The 21780-nt window shown below is 42.4% G+C and overlaps 1 protein-coding gene across 1 annotated transcript in view; it reads right to left on the bottom strand.

The window, feature by feature from the left end:
- The window catches only part of PCSK2 (proprotein convertase subtilisin/kexin type 2), a 107988-nt gene that overhangs the window by 22063 nt on the left and 64145 nt on the right, over positions 1-21780 (bottom strand). Inside the window, exons 6-8 of the mRNA XM_075708073.1 lie at positions 12536-12612; positions 5695-5783; positions 2074-2249 (exon numbers count right to left, since the gene is read on the bottom strand). Of these exons, the coding sequence (XP_075564188.1) occupies positions 2074-2249; positions 5695-5783; positions 12536-12612 (342 nt within the window). The remainder of the gene's footprint in view (positions 1-2073; positions 2250-5694; positions 5784-12535; positions 12613-21780) is intronic.

The following is a 21780-nucleotide window of genomic DNA, read 5'->3' as shown; positions in this document are numbered from 1 at the left end:
ATAAAATTAAGTGTAATTGTCCCCGGACAACAAAATCTTTCTTAGGTAGAGAATCCAGTATCATTCCTTCTGCTCTCTAATTCTGCAGTGACTGACAGAACTGGTTTCCTAATGCAGGCTCTCCTGTTAATTTTATACTTTCTGATAAGGTACAAGAGCAATCCTTCCCAGAGTGCAGCTCACCATCACCATTCTCTCTCCTTTGCCAGCATTCAGCCTGAGAGATCTCAGGGCTCCTTCTGATCTTAATATTGCAAGTTATTTTTTCTTAAAGAGAATTACAAACAATTCTGAGAGGAAGGAATTAAAAAAGTCATATGCCCAACACTGCCCAAGTATGGGACTATGACCAGACAATAAAACAGAAGAGAAAAATCCCCTCTTGTACACTTAACATTCAAAGAGATTAATTCCAGCATAACTCCACAAACTAACCATATGGTGATACAACAGCAAGTTAATTGAAAGATCTTTTAAATACCAAACTGCAAAAAAACATGACTACAGTCTAAAATCTGCTTCTCTTGAGAGGGTAAATACCTCTGTTTAGTTTAGTTTACATTCCCCTGCCAGGGTTATTAGTGCCTTTACTGTCACTTTTAGATGAGCTCTGCATGGGAGGAGAATAACACAAAAATTATAGGTGAATTTTTCTATGTTCAGAGTTTATGTCTGCTCCAACCAACATTAGTGGAAGGAAGATCAATTATCCACTAACTGTAAGATATCAAGGTGTTGCTAAAAATTTATCAACTGTGCCACATACCTAAGAAAGATTCTCCACAATACAGGAGTATTTAAGGGGATCTTTATGGAAACACTAGATAAATGAAAGAAAGTCATGAGAAGAAACACAGCTTGTGTAAGATGACTTCAGAGAGACTTTGAGCTTGTCAGAGGTTTGTAAAGTTTATACTACAAAACTGAGCACACTGAAGAGAAATTTGTGACAAGTCTTCCTGTGTTATTGCAGTACATTGCCAATTTTATGGGCAAGAGCATGAAGATAACTGTAATTCATTTGTTATAGGCAAAATATTTGAGGCTCAGGATTTGCGAAAGCTTTAGATGCTTCACTACCTACCACAGCAGTAGATTCAATTAACATGTCACAAAACATGGTAAACTGAATGTGCTGCTCACAGCGAGGTGGTGATGAAGAGTGGGAGAAACTGGCACAAGTAAGACGAAGAAATAATTTGGATGGAAAAACGAGTAATTGCGGAGCTCCCACACAAAACCACCCCAGATGTTCTGGGCAACTTCAGATCTTTTCATTACGGAAACCCATCTACGATCAGCCAAGGGGAGGAGGCTCATTCCCTACAGCATCAGGAGCAGCTGTGGTTGTCCTGGCTGTATGACACCAAAGAGATGGAGACAGAGCCATGCAAGGTTTGTTTGTCTGTTTCGGACTGATTTGTTTTCTTTTTGAGTTGTGGCACACATTTTACCCAACCTTCTAATAGAGTATAGGTTTAACAGATTCCAGGATGATACTGAATGCCTTTTACACAGACCACAGACTGTTCCTACGAGGAGGTGGAAAGGTGGGAATAAACAAGGAGGCTCTTGCTACTGGGGAATAATATTACTCCGTGGATATCTGAACAGTTGTGGTTCAATCACAGCTATAATAATGACCATATATAAGTGACCTGAAAGACACTACAAATCCAAAACCATAACTAAATTGGTAGCACACCAAAACGGACAATGTGATGTCATCTTACACAGCTGGACGTTTCAACCTGGGGAATATTTACAGGATCAGGCTCTTGCATTTTGACTGTGATGGTATATGAAAAGCATATGTAAGCTGACTAGAGATAAACACAGTTCCATGCAAGAAAGCACAGTATCCTGAGATTATACAATAACAGCAATGCCACAACATTGCAGAGAGAACGTTAACAGACCTTGGAATATGCTGAAGGTTGGGACAGTTTACACAATTGCATTGTGTTCTCTAACATCTATGGGAGGACCGTGTATTTCCAAGTCATTGCTTTCAACACAAGTATGTACATATCATTCTGCCCCAGTACCCAGATTATTTAATAAGACTGTTACCTTGTTCACACCATCTGCCATTGCTTGCAGTGTTAGTTCTCTAGGTCCATCCACAGTCTTTCCATTATCAGTTGGTCCCCAGCTGGCACTATATATATCTATGACTTGAGGCATATGACTGATAGAGGAAGCCTCAATAATGTCTGTCATAAATGGCTGGTCGAGCATACGAATACCTGTAGATTTAATCAACATAAACATGAATTATGCATTACCCAGCACAAGATGAAATCTCGGCACCTGCAGATGTCCCCCAGTTACAGATATTTTAATTCACTGACAGTTTCACCCACTCAGTAATTCCACACTCGCCATTCACATTTCACCAGGGTGTGCTTACCCAGCAGGATGGCAGCACTTAAGCACCCAGACACAGCAATGCAGTGTGGCCCAGAAAGAGAAAGCACTTTATTGTTAGCTTTCTAATTACATAGTATTTTCCATCTACTATTTGAAGACACTTTTAAAACAGTAGTATTCAGCAATCTCAGCATTTCTTAGCATTTAAATAATATTAATAGTATTTAAAATAGTATTGTGTAACAACTAGGGAAAAGGATTAAGGCCCACCCCATCTCTAATTTATACTAAGAGATGTGTTGACGCTTCGTTAGTTTTTCAAGTAATTTTTCTGTTTATTTTGGTCCTCTCCAGAATTTAATCAGAGAGGGGAAACACACTACACAACAATTTCCTGGAACAATATCATTGTGTCAACATGCAGATGCAATAGCAAAATATGGCCAGTATTTAGAGAAAAAAGCAAACTAAAACCTGCTTCCTTTAACCCATACTGCAGTAGAAATCAAGTTAGAGTTTAATCAATACAACCCTAGGACATGCCAACTTCATAAAACCTCCAAGTGTTGGCCCTAAGCAAGCCAGAGAGTGTGACAAAGACAGCAGCACAAGCCCTCACATCCATCATGCCCCACACATAGGACAGTTTCACTGACAGCCAACCTCTTGGTGGCCTTTGGATGAGACCTGAGTAACCAGGGTCACATTCCAACTCGCATTTGCAGCCTTGAGTTGAAGCTCAATTTTTCCCAACAGTTTTAGGACACAGGTGGGACTGAAATCAATACCACAGAGCCAAATAGTGTGAATTGCAGCGAGGACCCTGATTTAGAAGCCACTGCAAAATCCATGTGACAAGCGTGAGGCTAGAAAAAGTGGTATAAACTTCAAAAAGAATCCAGACCAAAGCTGAATATTCCTGATCTGCTAATTCAAGACAGAAATTATGAAGTCACACTCAATGAGTAAGAAATCCCTTCACATGCTTGTGAAACGCAGATCTGCACTGAAACCACAGAATTAATTATTGACCCTGGGGAGGTGGGGGAAGAACAGGAGGAGCCAAGCCATCTGGTTTGACTTCAGGGCAAAAAAAGAGGTACAGGAAGCAAAATACACGGTGCCCCAGAACCTGGGCTACAAACTTCTAATTCCACCTGCAAACATAGACCTTGAATCAGGACAGCAGCCGACTCTCAGCTCTAACAAGCTTCCAAGTTCCCACTGACCACACGGTGGTGCTACAGGTGCACACTGTCCTCAGGCAGGAATGGCTGGCTTTTCCAAAAATCGGTGGGCATTCTCCTACAAAGTGGACAAGTATGGAAGGCCATTTGTAGGCTGTTAGTCATCAGAAAAGGCCTTCACCTCTTGATTTTTAATCAACCAGCTTGAAGTTGTGGAGTTATACTAATAATACAGATGAGGTCCAGCCAAAATCCTCGGCCTCAATTCACATTCCTCTAAAACTAGCTATTGCCAAAATGTAAATTTTGTGAAATGTCCCATCCCTGAAGGGGATGTTACCATTACTGAAGAAAGGAGACAAGCAGTAGACCTGCCTGGCCAGTTACTAACACAAACACTGCTTGGTGCCCTTCTACCGTGGAGATTCAGCTTTTGATCGTGTAGGTGACAGGTAAAATGTAGCCTTCCCCAGATTCTTCTGACACTGCGGTGAAACAGGGACCGGCCAAGCAGAGCAGAGCTGCCCATGCACACACACTGTGAACCATTCCCAGGAAGCAATGGGTGCATCCACGCTGGAGTTCTGGTGTGGATCGGGGAATGAAAGTGAAATGCATAAGCATCTATCTCTGCTTGCTGTGCCTCAGTTCTCATCATGGAACAGTCTTAGAGTGGGAAAACTGGATTTCTTCAGATTAAACTAAACTGACACATGCTGTCCAAGAGCCTAACTCACTTAGAATCATAGAATGCTTTGGGTTGGAAGGGACCTTTAGAGGTCGTCTAGTCCAACCCCCCTGCAACGAGCAGGGACATCTTCAACTTGATCAGGTTGCTCAGAGCCCCCTCCAACCTGACCTTGAATGTTGCCAGGGATGGGGCCTCTACTACCTCTCTGGGCAACCTGTGCCAGTGCTTCACCACCCTCATTGTAAAAAATTTCTTCCTTATATCCAGCCTAAATCTCTCCTCCTTTAGTTTAAAGCCATTACTCCTTGTCCTGTCACAACAGGCCTTGCTAAAAAGATTCTCCCCATCCTTCCTATAGGCCCCCTTTAAGCACTAAAAGGCCGCAATAAGGTCTCCTCGCAGCCTTCTCTTCTCCAGGCTGAACAACCCCAACTCTCTCAGCCTGTCCTTGCAGGAGAGGTGCTCTAGCCCTCGGATCATTTTTGTGGCCCTCCTCTGGACCTGCTCCAACAGCTCCATGTCCTTTTTGTGCTGAGCGCTCCAGAGCTGGACGCAGTGCTCCAGGTGGGGTCTCACCAGAGCAGAGCAGAGGGGCAGAATCCCCTCCCTCAACCTGCTGGCCACGCTGCTTTTGATGCAGCCCAGGATTCGGTTGGCTTTCTGGGCTGCAAGCGCACATTGCCGGCTCATGTCCAGCTTTCTATCCACCAGTACCCCCAAGTCCTTCTCCGCAGGGCTGCTCTCAATCCCTTCATCCCCCAGGCTGTATTGATAGCAGGGGTTGCCCCAACCCAGGTGCAGGACCTTGCACTTGGCCTTGTTGAACCTCATGAGGTTCACACAGGCCCACCTCTCCAGCTTGTCAGTGCAGACAAGAGCTAGTTAGAAGTAAAAATACCCAACACATAGAGGTGTGAATGCTGGCTCCTAGGCACCACCCATTTCATTCTGTGCACCTGCTCCTACCACCCTGCATCATTTTTTAAAATAGAAGAAACCAATGACTGCAGAGATTTACAGCACTGCAGGCCCTGCCCTGTGGGAGCCTAAAGAATAAGAGCAGCAGGGGATTTGCCTTTTCAAATAGTTTCTAAATGCAGCAGGAATTTATATTTTACCTCCTGCAAAATGAGATTTGTCACAAATGATTCTGCAACTACACACAGAAGCAGCACTGAAAATCTGTATACAAACAGGAGTTGACATAAGAAGGAGCAGAGCTGTTCCTTTGCAATGTCATTAAAGAGGCTAAACAAGGCCCTCAATTGAAAAGGCAAAGCCATGGAGAAATTCCTCTCCCCAGCTACTGTGAAAGGTAATAAACGCACAGCCCAGTGCCAACCTGCAATCCTGTCCTGAGCAATGCTCCCTGTCTCTGCAGGAGAAGTTCTGCCTGAGGCACAATGGCATAAGGACCATTTACACCTTGAATTGCTACCGTACCTGCCACCTTGGAGTTGTACGCAACTCCCACACCGCAGATGTTGTTGTTGGCAGCAGCAGACACCTCTCCCGCACACCTTGTCCCATGGCTGCAAAAGGGAAGACAGAGACACCACGTGAACCCCAGCTAATGCGTGTACTGAATTGAGCTGGATCACCGCAATCTTGGTTTTGCCTCATAGTCAGCTCCCAGCACTTCAGAGGAAAACCGTTCCATGGCAAATCGTTGAGTGCTGTACTTGGATACTCGGATGAGCTCATTCGTTCCTGAAGCAGGAGATAATCAATTTCCCCTCTGCAGTATGAGCGATGCTTGCTCTGAGGTTAACATGCATACTTACACTTCATTTAGCTGTGAAGTTATTCAGACCTTTTCTTTTTAACTCTGTCAAACAGGTTCTGCCTTGTTACCAACTATTAGTCAGTAGAAGCAGTCCCTTGACAGAACACTGTAAAAATAAGATCAATACAAATTCCTTTATTTTTGTGACTTGACAGTCTGATAGCCATTATTTTGAACCCTACAGAACAAAGTCTGATTGCCTTTTTGCTATTCGAACATATATCAGGAGAGCATCCCTACCCACAAAAAAAAAAAAAAAAAAAAAGCTATGGAAAGAGGTAGGTGCACTATCAAGCTGGTGTAGCAGAAGGCAGCCACAAGGATCACTGCACCCCTCAGTAGCAGAGCCGTGGCCTGGCTGGCCAGGCCCAAAGCTGGCCAGACCCAACGCACATGCATCCCTCTGCTCCAGTGCCTAACTCCCAGGAGAGCTGTTCAGGTGCTCCAGCTGTCAGCTCACAGAGCTACTGCTTTCTGCTCAAGTGGGAAACGTCTCTGCTCTGACACGGAGGTCCAGGTTCGGGCTGACACATGGCATTTCAAGAACACTTGGCGTCTCTGAGGTGCTTTACAGCTCTTAACAGAGACCCTTTAACTGGCAGTGGCTCTGAGGCAGTCCTGCAGGAAGGCAGATTGCATTTTCCTTTCTCCTAACTCATCACAGAAATTAAACCACAGAGAAGATAAATATGGACAATATAATTTAGTTTTTAAAAAACAGCACAGCAGCAAGGAAACTAGTGAAACCTGTGCTTCTGTCAGGTTTTTTTAAGTTTAAGATGTTGAATCGGTATGAATCCATCCTACTGCTCACATCAATCCACTCTGTGCATTAAAACTGGCATTGCTCCTATAGCATGCTAAGGATTCATGCAATTAGCAGTGCTGTATTATCAAGTCTATATGGAGTACCACATGAACCATCCTGGGAGGCAGCAGAATTGTTTTGTTTTAATCATCTTTTTTCTCTCTCTCCCCCTTTAAGCATCTCTGGCAAAGGTGACTGTAACCTTAATAAAGGGGTGAGAAGCGACACATTCTTTTTCCTCGCTGTACTTGGAAGAATATATTTTTAAAGGCAGCTCCATGAAAGAAAATTACTGGCCTTGAATGTACACAGTGTCTTGATCATGAAAGGATGAAGATCTCATGTGAGTTCCTTTTACAAAGGAGGCAGAGACAGAGCGATACCAATTTCTTATTCAGCTGCTGGAGACATTTCTTTCAACAATCAAGTAGGTTTTCCCTCATGCCCTTGTTCAAGGAACTGTGAAAAAAATATACCGTTGCTAGGCACTCATTATCTAGTCACCTGTGGGCTAGCTACAAGCCACAGAGCAGAATAAATGGCTTTGTTAAAAAATTGTCTTGACTGATGCTGGGGTGCAAAAAAAATCGGTGACACTGCCAGGTGAGCTCTTTCTCTCACAGAGGGGAAAAAACCTATATTCCTGGTGAAAAAATTTTATCAGAAGGTCCTCTCCCCCACCTCGCCTCCCCAGCGCCCTGGACCACATGATGGAGACTGCAAGCAGACCTGTTCCAGCAGCTCAGGGTTTAGACACCATGCTGCTGACTGGAGAAAAAAAAAAAAAAAATCACATGTGAGTTAGTGGAAACACATTTGGTTGAATTATTAATAGCGAATAGCAGACTTTTCCAATTTAGCCCTATTTGCTGTTCAGGTATCATTGATAAACCCATTGTGGTTTCTATGAAGTGACCCATGTCATAGGCGCAAATCACAGCTTTTCTCTCCAACGTTCACCTTTTCACTATTATTTCAATGTTCAAAACAAGGGGATAGAAAACAATTAAGAATATTTTCAGCTATGAACAAGTTACTTCAAAGGTAAACCATATAGTACCATGCAGAGCAAGTTTTCCATAAACATGGAACCTACAGTACCAGACAACAACTTTCACAGATTATTCAGCAGTGCTCCAAGGACAGATGAAGAACCTATGAATGCCAACAGAGATCATTTTGACACATGACTAAACTTCCCTCCCCCTTTCTTCCCTCCCTGCAAACATTTTACATGAACGTTCGTGAAAACCTAAGGTGGGAGAGGGTGATTCAATTGAAAGTCAGTTTTGCCTTCAGCTGGTTTAAATAACGTATCTGTACTAGTTATGAAAATTTCACTCTGCTTCGTCTTTGAAAATTATTTCTATATCTAAAACCCACTGCCGATGCTATTGTGCATGCCCTTTTTTCGACACATTTTTAGTCAGAGGTGGCACAGATTTTCACTGGGGTTCCTTTTTATCCGCTTTGAAATGCTTCTGCAGACAGCAAAGGACAGGATTCACCCTTCCTAACTTCAGCTGTCTGCCAGGGGAGGGCTATGCAGTGCCGCAGTCTCAACAGCTGGGACAATCTGCCTCCTATCTTGACCACTTTAGTTGCTTGCACTGGGCAGCGGTTTAATATCCAAGGCTCAGAGGGACACTTTTGTGGGGCAAATGCCATCCTCTTTTTACTCACATGACATTGTCAGCTTCTGAGCATTTGAGTGTTTGCACAAGTGAAAGCGCTCCCCTACTTTGGGGAATGTGCCACTGCCTGCATCCAAACACACCAAGAACCAGCAGTAGTGCTGTGGCTCTTCCTTGACACTTGTGTCACAACGCTGCAGGTAGAAAGAGCTGCTAAATCTGTTTATACACATTCTCAATGTTGTTTCCATTGTATTGATTGAAAAATGAGAAGGAGGGGAGCAGGTATTTTTACCCTGTTAATGAGCGCTGTCTGGAAGCCAAGGGGAGTTCTTTCCTTGACTCAACGGTGTTTTGTTTGGATCCATAATAAGTAAAGGACATTTCTACCTCTGAAGAATATGGGTTTCCAAGATAGCAAATAATTTTTGCCCAGCTAACTCTTACCTGAGTGAGAGAATATACAGAATACAAAGGCTAGACGAGTGGAAATAATTATTGGTTATTTATATCACGGCAGAAATTCATAATCTCAGTGCTCTGAGATGGGGAGACCCCAGTCATGCCTTTTGCACGCTCACAACAAGAAATCAGAGGGCTGTACAGAAAGGCCAAGCTATGTCTGACTCCTATGGGTACCTCCACACTGTACAACATGGTACATGCTAAGCCACTAGATGTGGTTCAGGAGGAGTGGGTGTTAGAAAAAAAACCACAGGCAATTCCCAAAGTGGTTCCTAAAAACCAGAGTGCTGTGGACAGGCCCCTGGTTTTGGGAACAGGGCTTGGTTCAGGTTCTTTCACTGCTCCTCAAGCTCAAACACAGCCCTGCCCCTCAGGGCACCCAGTGTCCCCTATCCTGGCTTGGTCCCCAAGCCATGGGTCTGAACGCAGTCAGCACAGTAAGCATGGGAATAAATCCCTTGGCTGCCCAGTCATCTATGTGCCTCTCCCCGTAACAGCAGCTGAACTGCCTGACTGCAATTCCCTGCCCGAGGGGTGAATCCCTGTCCCCTTCCAAAACCCACCCTGCTTGAGTTCAAAGGCCAGTGGCTGTTAGGTGGAAAGGCCAAAGTGCTTCCAGCAGCCTTAAAAAGCAAAAATGGAAGGGGAATCTATGCTTACAAGCAGAGCAGCTGCGATTAATGAAATACTCCATGCAAAAACCTCTCCCTTTTTTTCTTAAAGTCTAATGACACTTTGCACATGCAGCTGGCAGCTCACAAAAGCCCCTTGGTTCATCTCTTTAAAAAACAGCCCTCTGCTTCTTGTTCCACAAATCACTTGAATTGCTCACATAGAAATGTATTCTTTATGGAAAAAGGGATATTACGCTATCCTATTTTGAGTCTGATCCTCCTGCATGCATAAAATTCAATGGGAGATACATCACTGACTGCAAACTGAGCAAAATGGAGCCTTTATTGCAGGTTTCTCTGAATGGCTTTTCTGTGTAACTATTCTCTATTCAGATGCACCTTTGCAGCTACACATATGGATAGACAGACTATCATAGGCAGACAGTTGTAACCTACCAGTAATAATAATTCAGGAGTCAGAAGTTATGTAGCTTATATATGAGCACATCAGCTTGATTAACAGTATAGCCAAGAAATATGCAGAGAAAAACATAGTCACGACTGCTCCTGAACAGCTGGATATGATGTGTTGGTTTGCATCTTAGCCTGGAGAAAACATGAAATCTTGCATCTTAAAGCCTTCTTGAATTCTGCAGGCAGGAAAGGGATGCTTTACTGAATGTGTTGCTCCTGTGATTTACCTTGCAAGGTAGAAAATTCCCTTTCTCACCAAAGAAACCTCAACGTTTGTGACAAAGAATGCTATACTTTCTAGGTATCATTTTTTTCTGGAAAGAATAATGAAGGAAATCAGCAAAGCAATTTCTGCATTCCTTTTCTCATCCTGACTTGCTGACTTGAGCTCCCCATCCCCTCAAGAAAAGAAACAGAAGAACGTGTTGCAGTTCTCTGAAAACGAATCATGTTGTTCTCAATAATTATAGACCGGGTCACAGATGACCATGCTGCTCACCCTTGATTCTTCACTTGGGTGCCTGAAGTTAGACAGAGGCACCTGGGGCCACAGACTATAACCCTTGCCACATCCAGGATGCTCGAGGCCCATTTTAAGAGACTTTAGGAGGTAACTCTGCCTCCAGGGCCACTTGCAGAACACGTGAGGACTGCAAACTGTGCCCCACTACAAAATACTTGATAGCAGCACAATCAGTGTTAATGGGGCTTGACAGAACACACTTAGTTTTATGAAGTTCCACACTGAAAAAGACAAAAGCTACCATTACCCACGAAAGCTAAATTTAATTTTCCTCCGTGCTGCTCCAGAGTTAAGTGATCTTTCTCCTGCAAATATCCTTTGCATAAATAAAGCAAGAAAGGCAGCAGACCTTCACAAATTAGAGCCCTCGTCTTTCTCCGACTTTCCATTCACTAATTGGATCCATACTAGCTTAAAAGTGTCAGATGTCCTTTCCCGAAATGAAGGAGAAATCTCATTGGCATCTTGCTTTGGCTGAAAAATGGCAGGACTACAAAGGAGGACATTACAGCTCCTAAATCTGTTTGATCTGTTCCAGAAAGCCTGCATCTGAGGTGGAGGCACAGCTGCTCCACATCTTTGTTGTGCCATTCTGAGAGAATTAAAATTGATTTCTTCAGAAATAAAAACAAAAAGCCCATACAAAACACAGAGGCCATCCCTACACCCATACTAAGTTAGAGATGAAAAACACATCAAATAGGCCTAAAATATTTTTTAATAGGCACTAAGACTGAGCCTTGAAACTTTTAAAAGTTTTCAAATCCTCAGTGCTGCTGCTATGTAAATGCTAGCAACATCAATTATATTTGCATCTAGAAGACTTCTAAAAATGTCACTGAAAATATCCTGAAACAATTTTTACAAATTTACAGACCATGGGGACTATGCCGCAGAGCCAGAGATGCTGGATGCTGAGTTCACCAGGTATTAAACACAGCTCATGGGTGTGCCTTGGACTCTGCACCCTTGACTATGTTAAATCTTGCTAAGAGCAGTTAGCCTGACAGAACGGGCTTTTTCATGGGACAGGTGCAGAATCCAGGGCACTGAGTTTTTTTAAAAACTGTCGACACACATTTCTGTTCCATTCTAACCAAAACTGACTTTTGGGAAACAAAAAAGGTCACATTTCCTAAAATCTGAAGCCTTTCCTTTTGGGCCATTCTTATTTATACCATACCTTGAGGACCAGACCTTCTCCTGCAGGCAACTGGCTAAGTTCTGAACATATCGAAGGAGTGGGTCTTGGGCAATCATGATGTATTCAGGAGAAATAGCACAACAAGCACAGCTGCACTGCTGATTCCAGGTTTATAAACACAACAGAACAGGTTCCCAGTCAGTGTACATGGACTTTAATTCCTCCAGCAGCTAGAATTATCTCAGAATCATCCCTGAAATGCTACCCATGTACACTGCCCTTAAATCACAGTGAAAAGACAGACGATTCAGAACTTATGTAAGATTTAATTGTTTTTAAACCGGCCATTCTACACCATGCTGCTTTTCTGGCTTCCTAGTCTATAATCGGAATTTCCCCCCCCCCCCCCAGACTTTTCCTGTCTCCAGCTTACTCCCTTTAGAATTAGCTAGCAGTGATACTGTCTCAGACACAGTAGATGGGAAAACAGTCAAAACTGTATTAAGCATATACAGATTTGGGCTACCATAATGTCCTAGGATAGCTGACAGAAAACAGTATGTGGCTATCACCCATTCAAACGATTTACACGTATACTCTTCTGAAGCAGCAACTTCATTTGTAAACCATAAAATGGTTGTTCAGCATTACCTAGAGGCTACCTAAAAAAATGAAGTCAGAAGTAACCTCTAATTTTCAAGCAGTAGTGAGACTGCAGCTTCCGTTTTGGCAACCACAGAATTTAGCAGAAAACAGACATTCCACAAATATCAGCCAATACTTATAATTTTTTAAGCAAACCAAAGTGAAGAGCAGGCTAATCAAAACCCATTTACCTGTTAAACCAGTCATCTGTGTAGCGGGGGTAAGGGTAGGGGTCATTACTGCTGAAGTCATAGCTGGCTTTGGCATTCTGCAAAACACAAAGAGGTTCAGTAAATCAGCAGACGTGCAGGGGAAAGAACACCACAAATTGAAGGGGAGCTGAGAATTGTTAGTAAACTTTGCCCTCTTTGTTCTGCAAGATGCATCTGGATGCAAACTGGTCCCTGTTGTGCATTTCCCACACCAGCGAGCCTGGGGAAAGATGATTTCTGGGGTGCAAAGCCTCCTGCAGACCATTAGTATTTCCAAATAGTGTGGCTAATTGAGAGGTGGTGTGAGAGCTCAGAGTACTACTGAGGGACTGTTCATCAACACTTAAAGGAGTATTTAGGTGTTATGCTACGTGGTGTGGCAGGACAAGGGTTAAACCCTATTTTCCAGGCAGTGCTGGACATGACCAGACACTTGGGTCTTCTATCATAGAATTATTTTTTAAAAACTTGTTTGTGGTACTACAACAAACAGTCATATTTCTGAAAGTATTTCAATGCCTAAAAATGTAAGTTTCTCAAAATTCAAATGTGAAAACTGCATTAGTGGACAGCACATATGTCTGAAAATCCCTTTGCGTATTTTCTTGGTCCTTTAGTTGTCTGAACAAATGCGGCTTTCAGGCGCTTTTGAAAAATGTCATCCCATGTCTCTGCTTTTCATATAAATCTAAATCATTCCTGATTTTGCGCCATCAGCAGAGTTAAGGACACTCAGCAACTTTTTGATGCTATATCTGAGAAGCAAATGGAAAGTTTCAGAGAGTCAAGTGCCATCTTCTTTCTTCTCTCTTAATGAAAAAATAAATAAAGGGTGACTGAAAATTAAGCTTTTAAAAATATTTAGAAGCTTCCTCTGAAGTGTATGTTCACAGAGTTTATATTTTAATAAACACCATACTCAAGGAACAGAATTATGTTAATTCTTAATTAATGTGTACTTGTATTCTTTTTTCAGATTTGGCTGAGCATGCTATTGAAGATAATTTGAGACTCGTGTATGAATAGCTTTGCTCCTAAAAACATTCCCCTTCAGCAGATTCTCAGTTCCTGGGGTACAGGAATAGACAGTCCATTGGCAGCACCAAAGTCTTTGGGTTTTGGATTCAAAACCCCTGACTCTCAAAAACCCTTGTGCCGGAATGAAACAGGGACAAGACTGTCCTTGATCCTTGGAGGGTAAAACTAAGTATCTTTCAAGTTGCTGTACAGTAATTTTTTTGGGTGATCATTTCAGAAAGCCTGGTTGCTTATATTCAGCACGGACAATAAGTATTTTGCAGCATTTGAATGGAGCAGAGATTTGCAGAATGCCTACCACGCAGCTTGATGCTGTTCTCCAGCTCCGACATAGCTGAATCCCTTTGTGAGTATCCTTACTGATCTCTCCATATCTCTAAGCTAAGGCCCTGCCTGGTTTTCAGTCTGAAGATGCTGTCCAATAATGTCAGCTATAGCCACAAATTCTCAGTGCTAATAAGGCTCTGTGCCCAGGTGTAGGTTTAATTTACCTCTTTTAATTACCACAACTGCTTATACAGCACTTTGAACGGCATACATTTGTATGAGCTAAGAGTAAACAGAACATGACTTTTCAGCCAGGGAAAGAAGGGAAATTTGACAGTGGTCTATAAATCATGAATAGCACAGAGAAGGTGGACCGGGAGTTATTATTTGCTGCTTCTCATAACATAAGAACTAGTAGGAATCCATAGAAATTACCAGAGGGGAGATTCAGAAGCAGCAGAAAACAAGAAGAAGTATTTTTCCACAGAACATGTAATGAGTTACAAAATTCATTGCCCCACAGCAATACAGAGGTTAAAAGCCTGAATGAAATAAAAAAAATGGTTAGACAAATTAACAGAAGATAAATCTGGAAGGGGTATTAGATGCTGTGCTTCCTCCTTCTCCCAACAGTCCACAAAACAGTAAATGCTAGAAGCCAGGAGACCACAGTCAGGTAGATACCACAGTCTCTGACTTGGTCACCATACTGCTCCCCAAACACCCACTACTGGCTCCTGTTGGAGGCAGGATCTTGAGCTAGAAGACTTTGGGCCTCACCCAGTGCGCCTGGCAAAAGCCGTGTGGCACAGACATCCCAGCATCCTGGGACGGGGCAACCCCCGGTATCAGTACAGGTTGGGGGATGAAGAGATTGAGAGCAGCCCTGCGGAGGAGGACTTGGGGGTGCTGGTGGATGAAAAGCTGGACATGAGCCAACAATGTGCGCTTGCAGCCCAGAAGGCCAACCGAATCCTGGGCTGCATCAAAAGCAGCGTGGCCAGCAGGTCGAGGGAGGGGATTCTGCCCCTCTGCCTCTGCTCTGGTGAGACCTCATCTGGAGCACTGCGTCCAGCTCTGGGGCCCTCAGCACAAGAAGGACACGGACCTGCTGGAGCAGGTCCAGAAGAGGGCCACCAAAATGATCCGAGGGCTGGAACACCTCTCCTATGAGGCCAGGCTGAGAGAGTTGGGGTTGTTCAGCCTGGAGAAGAGCAGGCTGCGGGGAGACCTTATTGCGGCCTTCCAATACTTAAAGGGGGCCTACAGGAAAGATCATAGAATCATAGAATGCTTTGGGTTGGAAGGGAGCTTGAGAGATCATCGAGCCCAACCCCCCTGCAGTAAGCAGGGATTGAACCTGTGAACTTGGCGTTATTAGCACCATGCTCTAACCAACTGAGCTAACCTGGCTGGTCAATGGGGAGAATCTTTTTAGCAAGGCCTGTTGTGACAGGACAAGGAATAACGGATTTAAACTAAAGAAGAATAGATTTAGACTAGACATTAGAAAGAAGTTTTTTACAATGAGGGTGGTCAAGCACTGGCACAGGTTGCCCAGAGAGGTAGTGGAGGCCCCATTCCTGGCAACATTCAAGGTCAGGTTGGATGGGGCTCTGAGCAACCTGATCTAGTTAAAGCTGTCCCTGCTCACTGCAGGGTGGTTGGGCTAGATGACCTCTAAAGGTCCCTTCCAACCCAAAGCATTCTATGATCTTAATGCAACAGAGGAAGTTTGGATTCTGCAGTGTCCAGGGGAGCTGTGACAAGTATTTGTGCGAGGGGCCAGGTTTTGTCCAATATGTGGCAGTAAAAAGAAATGAGCTTGTCAACAGAAGATCCAGTCCTGTTCTTTATTAACGTGTGCAGTACCTACTGCTAGCAGGACAAGCTGGAAAACAACATCCTGTGGTAAAGTCAAAACAGAAACAATGACTGAGTAATTTCATTAGCGGATAAAACCTACTCTGTTACAGAGTCTAGCTTGGCAACTTTTGGAGACAAATGCATTTCAATCACAAAGTAAGGGAACTTTCTTACACTACTACCTTGGACCAGACATGGCCTGGCAACTATGCAGACTGCAAATAACTAAGCTTAGTTCCAGATCATTTCTTTCATGTAGGTATGGTCTAACTCAGTACTAAATGTAATTAGTTCAATATACTGCCAGCTGCACAGATGAGAATTTAAGCTCAGTCGTGGGTCAGCTGTGTTTTTTTCCACATCTGGAAGAAAGGCAGTCCTACTTACACAGACCCTCAACTCAAAGGGGGTCTGGTGAGACTGATTTTTCAGGACATCCTCAGACATGCAAGCACCTCGTAGTAGCTATCAACCACTCTTGACTCTAGAATTCCCTTGTGCAAAGAATTATGGATGGAAAAGCCCTTCTAGCTGTGCAGATGTACCACTCGTGTCCAAAGTAGTGATAGACAAAGGGATTCCGGCATGAATGATTCAGCCACCCTACAGCAGACTGCAGCTCTGCTGTATGTCCCATGTAACCAAACGTCAGCTTATGGAAAGGTTGCTTTAGGCAGGCTATAAACAAAGTTGTGCAGAGGTCCTCCACATCCTGTAGCTCTTACTCGCTTGATTTTGGATCACTGCACTCACAGGAAAAAGATATCTAATGTAGCAGGAACCATCCACAAAGTGCAAAATTAAGAAGAATTCTTGGAAAGAAAACAACTGCTGACTGCACAATTTATCTTCATTAGGGTCTTTGAGAAAAGACAGTGAGTTTCAGCTTCATGAAGAAATATTCCGCCCACACTATGGAAGCAGTGGAACGGGTAATGAAACAGCAGCGACAAGTACAAATGGACTGCTTCAAGTTCCTAATTTAAAGATCAAATCCCCAAATATCTAAGCCTCAAGCTTCTTTACTTTTTTTTTTTTTAAAAAGCATAAACCAGTGACAAATTAAATCAGTTTGAACACTGGACCAAAAAGGGAACTGCTTCAGTGGATAGCTAAAATATTTCACCTTGTGTTTTGGGAAATGAATACTAAAATCTGTGGTCTGCCATTCTCCTCCACAGACTGGACTCCCCAGCAGGCAGCAAGAGGGAATTTATTGCTAACATGGAGATTTAATCAGGGTAGGAACCTGGGAGGTGGCAACCAAAGCCACTGCAGTGAGGATCTGCAACAGCACACTAACATGAAAACATTTTGCTTTTCAATTCAGGTGACTCAGTTTCCAGTTTTAATGCTAAACTAGTCTACTAGGAGTTACTTCTCTTAGACTTGAAGTGTCTAATATTTCTTTTTCAATATCTAAGGTAGTTGTCTGCTTTGTTTCTCCAGGGAGCAACTCAAACCACCAATCTTAGGCACTGATCATAGATTGCGGTCTAGCCTTAGACTAGTCATCAGGCATACAATGTTAGAGGGATAGGATTCATCTTGTTCATGTTCAATCAAAACCAGTTCATTGTCACAAAGCGATTTGAACCTGATGTTTATCAGTCACCATCTATACACAATTACTTATAAATAATGTCTATTATATAACAAAATGCTATTACAGAAAGGAATGGCATAGTATTTTAAGGCATATCTCTATTTTTGCTTTCTAGCCTCTACCCCAAGTAAGATGCTAATGGAAGAGTACTCGATCAGATGATGAGATTCCTTCAGTCATTTATTAAGTAATGGCTTGCACACCATGACACAAATAGATTACCTTTGCCTGTGTATAAAATTCTGCTTTCCTTAAAAATAAGCTTAGACCGGCATTTTCCCAAGAATTGCCCGTACTTTTTAAAATATATGCAGTAAAATCTTCTGTGTAAAACATTCATTATGTAAAATATGACAATAATAACAGATCAGTTGTCCTATGTGTTGCTCAGGTCTGTAATAAAGTTATGTACCTTGAATAATGCAGCAAGCCCATAAATTTTTATATGGCTTTACAAGCCTCTGAAGAGTAATACTACTCTTTTTCTCCATAACTCAAGAAATGTGCCTATGCTCACATGCTAGTCCAGGAGACAATTAAAGACACATGTCCCACTGGTCACAGTCTGATTCTATTCATGACCTTAAAGCACTGGTGAATTTAGCCCAGAGATTTGTGTCTTCTTTTAGAAGAGAAACATTTTTAACACAGGTGGCATCTGGTCTTACCCTCTTCAGGCAACTGCAAATCCTTAGAGATCTGAGGCAGAAAGATACCTTTTGCTTGTTTGATTTCTTTACTGATCCGAAGAGCAAGCAAACCCCTGGGCTCAAATTACAACATATAACATCTCGGAGAAACTGTACTAAAATAACACCAAATGCCATGTGGTGGAAAAATGAAATTCCGTTTTGTACACACAAGCTTAAGAAAATGGAATATGCTCACCAGGAGGCGAAAAAGGAGGCAACATGATATTTTGCCTAGGAGGGGTGCTATAAGGCTTAAAGGTCATTAATGAAAAACAGAGGCAGGCTTGCTAAGTCAGTAGTCACACCGTAAGCCCTCTCCTCTCTGCCATGGGAAGCACGCAGTTCTATTTTCTTTTGGTTTGTGGGGTTTTTTTAAATGGAAATGAAAAAAACCTGCAACTTCTTAAATAGGTCTGCCCCTACCTGAACTAATTTACATGTCCTATATTACTATCCAGCAAATTCAGAGCTGCATTCAAGACCTTGTCAACACCAAGAATATATCCATGAAGTGATGGGCTATGTTCAAAAATGCTAACCTTAAAGACCAAAGTCCCTGCTGGTGAACATCATCATCTCCCTCCAGAAACATAAGCCTTTTATGCAGTTCTTACAGGTTCATCATAAAAACACTCAGCCAGACAACACCAGCCAGATCTTGAATAATGAATAAGACAGCAGCACACTTTTCTGCCATCCTCCTTTTCAAAACAGTCACAGAATAATACATCAGAGCATCATTTGAACCGGATGAAGTAGAGAAGTGTGCTGGGTCCTGAATAATACTTGAGGTGCCCATAAGCCCTCCTGGTGGTCCAGTTTCAGGTATTCATTAAAGGCCTTGCCTGGCCACAGAATGAGCAGGTATAGAGCACACTGCAGAGGTGATTTCATTTTCTAGTTATCACTGACCAAGCTCTTATTTCAAGCATCTGGGATTAGGTCAAAAGAAAAAACTAGTGGAATTATAGCCAAAAGAGGATAAACTGACTACAAACAACAGGTGACTACTGCTTAATTTCTAACAGTAGAAATACTTGAGTGGTACAAACAAGTGGTAACAATTCTAACAATCCAGTTACTAGAATTTATAGGAAGACATGTTCACTGTCTCGCCTCTATGCAGCTTCTTATTTTGCAAAGCTGAAACTTTTTCACTGCTTAGGTTTAAAACCAAACAAAAAATGCAGCTGAAAAAGACATGGGGTCTCCTGTTAACATTTATATTTATCTTCATTAAGGTAGCATTATTTTTAAAGTAACAGTTATGAAGAAAAAATGCTTCACTGAGATCATCTTACATTGTGTTCTTTTTCTAGATTAGACAGATATGCTTTGTCAAGTAACTGATGATCTTCTCTACATATCACTTGGCAGTACAGTGTCACACAACCTCTTATTTTACTTTCTCCCCACTAATTTCTTTCTTATCTCCCCTGCAGACAAAATCAGAAAATCAACACAAGTTACACTGCCTGCTGGTGCTCTTCAGCATGTGAGCATCTTCAAAAAGAAAGGCTGCAGCTAAACAAACTATTTCACATGGGGATAAGACACCTGAGCAGTACAGCAGTGCCGTATACCACACATGTAGCTCTAATCATGAACTTTTTCAAGCTTCAAAGAAGAGACAAAATTATCAATTCTATTGTTAGGTACCAAAACTGTTGAATGTTTTCCCAATATAGTAAACCAAATGAAACTCCAAATGCATTCAGCTAAATGCCATCTAACTCTCTGTAGCTGCTTGCTAATCCTTGGCTCAGAGGTACATAGTCAAACAGGACCGAAAAGATGAATCACAGAGACTCAGAGAAAATTTAGATTGGGCAGATTTTTTAAGAAGTGGAGATTTATTCATTTTTTACCTAGCAAAGTTTGACAAATAAAACTAGCTTATTGAAATACCCTCCATTTCCTCTCCCCTGCATCTTCACTTGACATAAGAAAAAGCATAAGAAATTGAGGCAGGCATGAGACTTCATTAAAAAGCAAGCAGTCAAATGAACTTGTGCTTATAATAAAGAGGCTGCTCCACAATTCACCTCTTGGTGTTCTTAGCCTGCTCCACAGTTTTCAGGTTGATGTGGAGGAAACCTGAAGCACATCACCAGTTGTTAATTACTTAGAGCCAGAGCTCTGAAGGCAAAAGCAAGTTAACCTACAAAAAAATGAAACCTATTTCTGCTCCGCCAAACATTCCTGAATTTTCAGAGGGGGTGCACAAGAATCTTTAAGCTATTCCTGCAACATACAGAAGAGGTACTGATGGTTCATAGGGAGGCACATTGCTAAGACAATTAAATTAATAAAATAAAAATAAATTAAGCAACTAGTTACTGTTAAATATTTTCAGGGCAAGTAGCAAATGTAAAGCTTTAAAGCTTCAGACTATGGAATGAACTCCTTGATTTCTTTAATTCGGGGTGGGGATGGGGGGGGTGGCATCTGAGTGGCTAGAGATATATGAGCCATTGAATTATTTTATCATAATAGCAAATACAAAGAGTGCAATGACTTTTACTGAAAAATACTGTGAACACACACTTCATCTAGCTTTAGTATTCCATTTTATTAAAAACCTGGCCCTCATTCCCTTTCCAATACATGGATTTTTTTCCCCCTTCATATACTTTGGTTATATATTAGTGTGACCTACTGAAGTTGAGAAAGTAATAGAGGTATAAAGCTGGCAGCAGAGAAATGAGGTTCAGGTCCATTATTCTTAGTTGTATTCCTGTAAGAAATAACTGACAAGTTTGTCAGTATTTCAAATATGTGTTGGGTGCTGAGCTGCAATAGAGGTTGTGTTTGCAGTGTTTTGATGGCAGCCAACACTTACAGCTTCTTGGAGGGATGAGTTGGAAAAGAAGGGGAGCTAGAGCCCTCTTGCTCTTCTCAAAGCCTACCAAAATCTGCCATGGGCTCTCCCACCAAACACAGTAGGCAGGATTCAGCATCACACCCAGTCTCTTTCTTAGGCATCATGTGGTGGATAAAGACCAATTTTGTCCATCAGTGGAAGAAAATCTATGGCTTGGAGTTTGCAGTACAAACTCAGCAGTCATTTGAACCCAGTTGTTTAGCATGACATGGTCTGGGCAAAGAGTGGCCACTTGCACTGGGAGATCAAATGCTACCCTGCTGCTGTGTGTGTGGCTAGCAGGAGTTGGCACCAACACCACTCTCTGTGACTGCAAAGGCATTGCAGTCAAGAGTCATAAAAAAACAATCAATTATCAACAATGCTCACAGCAAAGTGCAGGAGTACTGGACATGCGGTTATAATAACACTCATAAAACAAACTTGGCAGGATGTTAAGGGTGACCGCTGTAATGGCTTACACCAATCATGTTGTTACAAAACAGGCGAACTGCGGCTTTGCAGAAGAGGGAAGTCAAAGTAGCTTAGATGGTTTGGGGAGTTAGCTACAACAGACCAGCCAACCTGGTCCTGGTATGAAGAGGGAAGGACAGGGAAAGCTATGCTGGTGATACAGAGGAACTGAAAGTAAGAACAGATGAGACAGAAAAGTGGTTGGGTATTTTCCTTCTTCTGAAAGGTTTCTCAGCTGACAAGAGAAGAAACCGTTAACAACTGCTCAACTGGTGTTTCACCTAAATTGCACAAATATGGAAGATGATGAATGGACACATAGGTGAATCAAAAGCAAGTGAACATTTCAGAGAGACTCTGAAAACTATTATCTACATTTCTTTTGTCACAAAAAGCAAACACAGGTTGACTTACATGC

This window comes from Pelecanus crispus, chromosome 3 (genome assembly GCF_030463565.1).
Source record: "Pelecanus crispus isolate bPelCri1 chromosome 3, bPelCri1.pri, whole genome shotgun sequence".
NCBI classification, from domain to species: domain Eukaryota; kingdom Metazoa; phylum Chordata; class Aves; order Pelecaniformes; family Pelecanidae; genus Pelecanus; species Pelecanus crispus.
The sequence above is the reverse complement of the archived record's forward strand: the minus strand, read 5'-3'. Positions and strand labels throughout refer to the sequence as shown.